General features: G+C 33.6%; 1 protein-coding gene across 2 annotated transcripts; it reads left to right on the top strand.

Annotated features, from left to right (window-relative positions):
- Nucleotides 1-3,636: 3,636 nt before the first annotated feature.
- LOC115969007 (zinc finger protein 385D-like) lies at nucleotides 3,637-9,187 on the top strand. 2 transcript variants are annotated; one of them, XM_031088568.1, is made up of 7 exons: nucleotides 3,637-3,911; nucleotides 4,077-4,103; nucleotides 4,199-4,321; nucleotides 6,409-6,655; nucleotides 7,140-7,217; nucleotides 7,523-7,606; nucleotides 8,464-9,187. In XM_031088568.1, the coding sequence occupies exons 4-7, from the start codon at nucleotides 6,437-6,439 to the stop codon at nucleotides 9,052-9,054; spliced, it is 972 nt and encodes a 323-aa protein (XP_030944428.1). In that variant the 5' UTR covers nucleotides 3,637-3,911; nucleotides 4,077-4,103; nucleotides 4,199-4,321; nucleotides 6,409-6,436; the 3' UTR covers nucleotides 9,055-9,187. The 2 variants fall into 2 exon arrangements, with proteins under 2 accessions (XP_030944428.1, XP_030944427.1); XM_031088567.1 differs by having other exon boundaries at nucleotides 8,434-9,187.
- Nucleotides 9,188-9,396: the final 209 nt, after the last annotated feature.

Raw genomic sequence — 9,396 nt, 5'->3', positions numbered from 1 at the left:
GAACTCCATTACCCACCTCTATTAAAAACGAGGGTAAATAAGTATTTTTGCTCTCCTTTTATATCTCTCTCCTCTTAAAACCAAAAAAAAAAAAAAAAAAAAAAATCATACAAAAAAAAAAGTAAACAAGATAAAAAAAAAAAATGTCATTTTTGTAAAAATGGTAAAAAGTTGCTAAAGAATTTCAAATACATAAAAACTTTAAGAACTGTTTAGTAGAGAAAGGCAATGTAATCATAGGCACACCATAACAAACTCCCTCCAACATGGAGTTCTGTCTTTGAAGGTCTTTCAAACAACCCAAATGAATGAATGGTTGGAAGCCTCAATAGCATGAGGCATCTCAACAAACTGTCCCAGAGCAAAACTGGGTTTGCTTCTAAAACTAATATAAAGAACCAAATTGAGCCATTTGTCAGTCTTATCAGTAACATTTGTGTTACATGATGCTACTCCTACAAGCCAAGCCTTCTTTCCCATTTCCTTTCTAATATAGTTAGCATAAGTTGGCTCTAATTCACAAAAACTATTAACCAAAGACCCAAAGCTTTTTCTTTATTGTTTGACATCTTTATCAAAATGCCCAATTTTGTCTCTCTCTATTGTCCCTCTCTCCCCCGTCCACCCACAACCACCTTCAAAACCCATAACCAATCGCAAACCACAACACACAACCATTGCCAAAATCAAATCAACCACCACTACCACACAAAAATTAGATCAACCCATAACCCAAAAAAACACAAAAAAGAGACCCATGAAGCAAAAACAAAGTCATCATAGTCCGATTTGAGATCAACGGTGGCTTCTATTTAGTTATGTGTGTGTGAGATGAAGAGAGAGAGAAGACAACAAACCCAGTGAAGCTTTGGCCATGGGCTCCTTGGATGAGATGAAGAGAGAGAAAGGTGGAAACTGAGATCAGCAGTGGATCGGCCATGGATCTGAGATCGGTGTGGTGGTGATGGTTGTTTGTGTGAGTTTTTGAAAGTGTAGGATTTTTTTAAATTTAAGGTTATCGTATGTATATAAGTGTAGCTTGCGAATTGTTTTTGGATTTGTGTGAATATGAAAATTTTATTTGGATTGACTAGCTCAAGAATGTTCATACCAAGAGATAGTGTGCTCTTCAAGCAAAACTTTACAATATTTACAAATTTTCTTTTAGATCTTATTTCTCTTGCTTTTTTATGTATTATTTTGTTTTGAGAGGAAAGAGATATAAAAGGAAAGTAAAACTACATATTTACCTTTATTTTCAATAGAAGTAGATAACAGAGTTCTAACAAAACAAACCTTAGATGGGCAAAGTGTTAAGTTTTGAACCACGGATAGGCAAAGTGAAAAATATGTCTAATCACAAGTGGGTTTATTGTAATTTGCCCTTAATTATATGATACTTAATTCTACACACAACATTGCATATACACACATTTAATCAACCATTTAGAAAGGAAAAAAAAAAAATAAAGTGAACGATTCTTTACAGTAGGATCATACAAGCCAGACCAGCAAGGAAACAAGCATCAAACCCATAAATTCTCTACTTAATCAAAATCCAACAGATTACTTTGGGTTTGCTATGTTTGAATTTGAGTGTGTTGGGTTTGCAATTGCTTAATTTGTTTGAATTGGGTGGGCTAATTTGCTTGAATTGGGTGAGGAGACCACTTAGATAAGAAAATTGACAGAAGTTGCACTTTTTTAACTTTGGGGATCGATCATGCTAGTTTGAAACTTTAGGGACTAAACATGATTAGTAGGTCAATTTTAGGGACCAACCCTTATTTCTTCCAATCCAAAAATATATATGTAATGCTACATAATTTATAAAGTTTTAAATGACATTCTATATAATGTTATATTCAAAACATTAGTTACAAAAGAAAATGAGAGATCCTTTATATAATATAAGCAAGGAGTTTTGTTTCCGTTTGGTTGGGAGGATAGAAAAATGAAATGATAGAAAATAAAGAAATGACAAAAAAAAAAAAAAATGGAAGGATAACAAATGTTTCAAGTTTCTCTAATGTGTATTTCATAACGAGGATAGAAAAGTAAAATGATAGAAAATGTGATTTTAATAAATTTATTGTTATACTTATACCCATATTATACAAGAGTAGGATAAACAAATTTCCATTTTTTATCCTTCATTTTCCATTCTTGCCTTTTTCACCCAACCAAAGTGAAACAAATAAACAAGACTACAAAAGGTGGAAGTGAAGGAAACCCCAAGCGAGATGTATATGATCCCATATCACTATATCAGCAATAAAACGAAACATTTTGGGATAACACAACCAAAATCAACTTACAAGAAGGGTGATAGTGTTATCGTGTTTTGTTTGCCTACTCTTCTGGTCACATGTTACAAAGATTAGAGAGCTTAATCACTTTTCAAATAATGAGTTTAGAAATAATCTCAAAAACAGATTTGGATCCTCTCTATATCACTTGAATAGAGAGCGTCCATTTCAACACCATGATTTAAAGTTGAATAAATTTGAGGCTTAGATTTTGCCAATCATTAATTCTAGTTTACTTTAACTACAATTAAATTTTTTACCATAATTCAATTTTAAATGAGATGACAAAATCTAGACCTTAAAATTTATTCAACTTTAAATCATGGCCTTGAAACGAGAACTCTTCATTTATCCAACCGCAAGAACATTTTATGGTTAAACTTTGTTTTGCAGTTCGCACCATTTCCACAACTATTTAGAGAGCCATTAACAAACCCACCGTCTCTGTCCTGGATCGCTTTTATAAAACTGCTTTGGGTTCCAGAGATTATACCAAATGCACCGAAAAATTGCTGCAATGTAGTTTATACCTACTTCACTTAGGAATCAGGACTTACGAAGAGAATTCTAACATGCAATTGGAAGGGGCATTGAACTTGGTAATCTATATGGTCGGTAGTCTATGAGTGTGGACATACTTAAAAGATGTGAACAACCAATACCAAGTTTGAAATCCCTCTCAAAAAAAAAAAAAAAAAACCCAAGTTTGAAATTATGAGTATTTTTTCCATTGGAATTTAGTGTCCACATTCTTACAAGAGTAATGTTTATTATACACAAACAGTTTTACTCAATTTTATACAAATTACAAACTCTCAAAAGTAATTGAAATCGTGATTTTTAAGATGAATATCATGATTTCAAGTCAGGTACTTTTTGAAGTGGATTTAAAACTGTGTAAAAAAGTTTGTAAGTACTAAGTTTAGCCCTTCATATAGAGTTTGTTTGGTAATGTTCTAGTCATGTTGTTTATATTTTTTAGAAATATGTGTGGGTGAAAAAATGTGTAAAAATATGTGTAATGTTGTTTGAACATTGAAAACTGTTGTTGTTTAACCAACGTAAAATATCATGGGTTTCTGTTAAAATATCGTGAGTTTCAGTTAATTCAATTAGTAAAATCTCTGATAATTAAATAAGAGTTCTAGATGTTCAATATCTGCCTACATCAAAAACTGGTTGGTGTCTTAATATCTTCTTTTTTTTTTTTTTTAAAAAAACAAAACAAAACAACGTAAAATGTCCTGAAACTCGGGTCCATGAGTCCATCCGATTTAAATACTTAACCACTCGTATTCCATTCGTATTCAATTGGAACATAAGATGACAAGAGGAAATCCTTAAGACTCTGAAAGCGACTGTTGGACTTTCCTCTGAAATGGCTTTTTACCTTTGTTGAAGTTTCCTCCTTCCACTTTCCGGCCCAATCTATTTGCTTTTCCTTTCTTTCACATTTATGCCTTTCCCCATCTTTACTCATGTATATATATATATATATATTTGAGATTCAAGCTGAGAAATCCAAACAGATTAGTTCTATTTCAAGATAAGTCTACTGGGTATTCTCATTTTTGCACTGAAATTCCTTGATGTCCTTTCATGGTATACATTTTGTCACCACTTGATTTTTGTGCAGAAGGGGAGAGAATATTTCTTCTGCTTAAAAGAATGATAGAAATATTACATTTCATTTCTTTAACAATATTTGATGAAGTTAAATTTTTTTAATAGTGTTCTCTCTGCTTTTTGTTTGTGTTTTACTTGCAGGCCTTTCTTTGCTTTGGGGTATCCTTTGTAAGTCTCTCTCTCTCTCTCACACACAAACACACACGCAAGTGTTACTTTTGGTGCGTGAACATGATCTGGGTTACCATACATTTTCTTAACAGATGTGCTTCCATCCGAGCAATTGAGAACAATTCAAATTCAGAGACTAAGAAGTTGGTCACATATTGGATTGTCTTCTCTTTGATTTCACTCTTTGAGAATGCTTTCTTGAAGTATCTTGTAAGGTAACTTTGCCCTGCATTCCAGTGTCTAGCTCTGCATGAGTGCCAAGAAAACAAAAGAGAAAATGATTTGCAAATTGCAATCAACATTTGTGTGAAATAAATCTCATAGAAAACCTTTATTTTTGGAATGTGATGTAAATTTGTTCGATTTTGCACTCTGTTTGAAGAACTAACGACATGAACAGGGATATCATTACTAAAGATTATTTGATGTGTAAGATCAATTGGGTACTTAAATCAGCTTACTAATAATCACTCACAAGGATATGCAGCGAGATTTGACAGGATGAACACACATACTTTCATGAATATCTTTTTCTGGTCAAATTCATTTATTCAAAGAATTCTTGCAAGTTAATAGATTGGTGAGTGACAATTGGACCAAAAAAAGTCTTTTGATTTATACTTTGCATTTTTTAAATCATATGCATATTAAATTGAATGTTTTCTAAACCTGAAATTCTACATATTTAATTTCGCACATTCATGTAAGTGGATTTATATAGATGCCAAACTTTTTTTTTTTTCTTGCATTAAAATTTTGGCAAGTCATACGCTTCTTTTTTTTTTTTTTTTTTTGGCAAGTCATACGCTTCTAAATGCACACATACACACAACATGTGAGTCCAGTACTCCTCAGATTACTTGTTAAAGAATGCAACTTCGTTTTCCTCAAAATTGTGCATATCATGAAGATGTTATCATATTATGTGGTCAGCCCCGCCTCCCCAAACCCCCCCAAAAAAAAAGAAAAAAGAACTTTATATGTTTAGTGGAGACTTCAGAAAGAAACAGATATATGGCTGATGGTAATCAACAATTAGATGGTAGACTAGCTAGTAGGATACCTACAAGAACAAAGAAAGCTTAGACAGGTACCAATATGGCCATGGCCTAATTACACTGATGCTTAAGTCAGAGGAGTTTCCTTGATTTTAGCTGCCATATCATGATCATAATGGGAATATAACTCAGGGTGATTTTGGGCATGTAACTGTTGATCCCGCAATGTGTATAACAGTTCTCGGATATGGCACTCAGTCCTCTAGTTTGAGCTTATCCTTTACACCTGAGCACTTATATATTGCCTCGGTACAGACTTGTCATCTTTTGGCCAAGTGCCCCCTAGTCCTTGTTCATCCTAAGATGGATTGTGTCTAAGGAGTGAGGAGGAATGTTGTTATATTTTCATTAGGTTGTCCTTTTTTGTAATGACGTGTCAAGTTGTGCTTACATGGCATTGTTTGATGAAATTTTCCATATATCAATGTCTACGTTCCCATCTCTAACTATTTTAAGGTTGTGGTCTCTTACACCCTTTGTTTGCATGATACTTGTTTCCATGTCAACAATAAATTGAGTAAACTAAAAGTTTGTGCAAATTCAATATTCGTTTTATGTTCTTGGGAACTGCTTGAAGCTCACAAATATAAAAGCTATAGGTTGGACTTCTTGAATTACAGAATTCTGTCACCTTGTGTTTAGGCCGCTTCAACAATAAATCTGAGGGATTTCATTAACCATGTTATGTGCCAATGTTTAACTTGACTAGATTATTGTTTAATGTTTAACTTGAATAGATTATTGCTTGTCTTTTCTTGATGTGTGTACATATATTCATGTGACATGTCTATTATATGTCAAGTTGTGCTTACATGGCATTGTTTGATGAAATTTTCCATATATCAATGTCTACGTTCCCATCTCTAACTATTTTAAGGTTGTGGTCTCTTATAAACTTTGTTTGCATGATACTTGTTTCCATGTCAACAATAAATTGAGTAAACTAAAAGTTTGTGCAAATTCAATATTCGTTTTATGTTCTTGGGAACTGCTTGAAGCTCACAAATATAAAAGCTATAGGTTGGACTTCTTGAATTACAGAATTCTGTCACCTTGTGTTTAGGCCGCTTCAACAATAAATCTGAGGGATTTCATTAACCATGTTATGTGCCAATGTTTAACTTGACTAGATTATTGTTTAATGTTTAACTTGAATAGATTATTGCTTGTCTTTTCTTGATGTGTGTACATATATTCATGTGACATGTCTATTATATGTCTTGTTTCCCATGTTTAATTGTCAGGTTACTGTTCTGGCCACGCATTAAGCTAATGATTGTCTGCTGGCTGGTTGTACCTCAATTCGAAGGTGCCATTTATGTCTATAATCACTTTATTCATCCATGCCTCTCCATGAACCCACTAGTTGTCATTGATGAATTCAATAAATGGAAGGAATTCTTATTCAAGAGAGAGAACTTTCTAGCTCAGGCAGAGAGATATATAAACAAGAATGGACCTGAAGCTCTGGAGGAACTTATTGCTACCAAGGTATTACACTTCATGTTTTTTAGCTTTCAGTTAAGATAAAATGTTATATCAAACTTTTATATACAATTGGAAAAATGTTTTCTTAGTTAGATAACTGGATATGTTGGAATTGACATTCAAATAAATGGGTTTTTATAATTGGAATTTCCACAACCCAACTAGTCATATTTGCATGATATCCCAAAAGGATTGATCACAATTAAAGCTTCCCATAGTGACTTGTATAATCCAGATGGACTTAGTACATGCCTGCTGTGGAACACAACACATGCTTACATTACACTTCACAATCCATACTCGCATAGAATTCGAAAACTACAACTTTTTACAAGATGGAACAAGACTGATACCCAAACTTGATAAACAATTTTTTTTTACTAGATATGTGCTTTTCTTTTGTTATATTTATTCGGATCTCATTGTGGGTGACAAAAAGGACTAATGATACACACCTTTGTCTCTAATTTTGCCTTCTTTTTTTCAGAAAAAAAGCAAAAAGCCTAATCATGGCATGGAAGAGTTCGATGCTATTCCAGTTATGGCCAAGAAAGAAGTGGAGTGGGTAAAGCTTTAAATGTTAATCATGCAACTAGAACATTCACTATGAGTCTTTTAATATTTTCTTATGCCCATCTGTTATTGGTTCTAGTTAGATGAATAAAAGGATATATTCCACAGACTTTTGAAAGAATCTTATCAATAGAGTGTTCACTATTTTGGCAGTCATATGACAAATCCTAATTTCAATTATTCTTTAATTATTGAAGAAAAAAAGAGCTGTGAAGTATGTTCCTAATGGAAATAACAATTTTTTTTTTTAATTAATTTTTAGATGAGCTAATCTACAATCCTTTTCTCTTGATGCAGTCAAATAGCAAAGAGGCTAACATTGTGCAGAAAGATAATAAATCTATGGAAGTAATAGAGAAAAAGGAAGTGCCAACTGTCAAGGTATAATTTTGTATTATATTCACTAGGAAGTATATTGTTCAACTTTATGAAAACTCTCTATGAAAAACCCAATCTTTTGAGAAGGGTTTCAAAATGAGTATTTTGCATGGAGAATCGGTTCTTTGAATGCTTAAAACTGTGGGTTGATAATGTGAGTGGTTAATAATCAAGGTGTGGGAAACCAGAAGGTGGTAATGAACATAGCTGACTTAAAATGGCAGGACATTCTCAGGGGCGTCACATTTTTACCTGGTATAGGTCAGTCTAGACTATTAGGAGGGTCAGCATCATAATCATGTTATAAATAATGACTCAAAAGAGCAATCATCAAGGGGGTATGACCTTCGTGTGATGGAAAGTGCCTTCAGCCCAAGGTGAAATGTCACAAGTTTGAGTCTCATGATCACTTGAAAAAAGAAAAGAAAAGAAAGAATGGGGGCAGCTCACTAGTAATCTCTCCTAGAGCCTACAAAAGTGGGAGCTTTGTGCACTATTGGACTCTTCTTTTTTTTTTTTTAATTCAATTCTGTAGTTTTCAAAGCCAATCATATCTATCCCCCCCAAAAGAAAAATATTCCTCAAAAGGAATGGTTTTTTTTCCTATCATTTGTTGTTATTGAGTTCTCACCATCATTTGCATTTGCATTTGTATTGTACATGCTTTATGTTTAAATTAAGAGATCTCTATAACATTGATCAAGTATTTTAGGTTGTTCTCAGTCATGTTTTCTTTTTGGCAATGGAATTCTTATGCTTGTTCCACAAATAGGATGGAAATGACTAAACAACTGATTTGCTTCTAATTTATGTTATCACTGCATTTCCAGATGGTTCTAACAGAGCTTATCCTTGATCAGACTGAGAACAGGACATCAGCCACTAAGGAGGAAACGGCAGTGGCAGTTGCAACAGTTAGAGAACTTCCTGATATTCCCATGCCTAAGGAAGTCCGAAAGGAGTGGACTTGTGATATATGTCAGTTAACTGTTCTAAATGAGAAAACCTTAAATTTACACCTTCAAGGAAAGAAACACAAGACTACTGTGGCACTGAAAGCAAAGAACCAGCCAAATATTGTCCCAGCTTCAACCACACAGAAAACTGAGCAGCCAATAGAGGAGCCACAAAAGACTGTATCCACCAAAGAATGGAAACAAAGTACAACTACAAATAATGAGGGTGAACAGCATGCCCATTCAATGAGTGTCTCAGCTTCAACTGCTAAAATATTTGATCAGCCCTCAAAAGAGGAGCATGAAAAAAGAGTTTCAATGTCAAACAGTGCACTAGAACAGAAGAATGAAGCTGTTAGTGAGGAATATTATAGGTGCAACATCTGTAATACAAACTGCACTGGAGAGAATGACTTGGCTTCGCACTATAATGGGAGGAAACACAAGGCTCGGATTCAATTACACAATAAATTGGTTGGGATTGGGCAGGTCTGACCAATATTTTTGGTTCATTTCACTCTCAGAGGAACCATTGTGCTTGTTGCAGTAAATATGAATATGAAAATGTTTGGCTGAAAGTTACTGTGTTTTTTTTACTCTTGAATTTTAGCTGATTGCATTCACTGAAGTTGATAAACTTGCTGGTTTGGATAATGTTCGTATTAGTATATTTACAACACGACACCAATACTAGATTGTGTAATCTAGTGCAATAGAATCTTGTTGTGAATCATATCCTCTAGTAAGATGCCTCCGTTTAAAAAAAAAAAATGATTTCTCTCTTTCCTCAATTCTAAAACATGTAAGGCTACCTTAAATTCTTTCTCGTTAGAGCCT

This window comes from Quercus lobata, chromosome 11, assembly GCF_001633185.2.
Source record: "Quercus lobata isolate SW786 chromosome 11, ValleyOak3.0 Primary Assembly, whole genome shotgun sequence".
Classification (NCBI taxonomy): domain Eukaryota; kingdom Viridiplantae; phylum Streptophyta; class Magnoliopsida; order Fagales; family Fagaceae; genus Quercus; species Quercus lobata.
This window is presented reverse-complemented; position numbering and strand designations above follow the sequence as displayed.

Coding starts and splice junctions, on each gene's coding strand:
- LOC115969007 (XM_031088567.1), top strand. CDS start 6,437: ATGATTGTCTGCTGGCTGGTTGTACCTCAATTCGAAGGTGCCATTTAT. Junction 6,656..7,139: donor AGGAACTTATTGCTACCAAG/GTATTACACTTC, acceptor TCTTTTTTTCAG/AAAAAAAGCAAAAAGCCTAA. Junction 7,607..8,433: donor AGGAAGTGCCAACTGTCAAG/GTATAATTTTGT, acceptor CTGCATTTCCAG/ATGGTTCTAACAGAGCTTAT.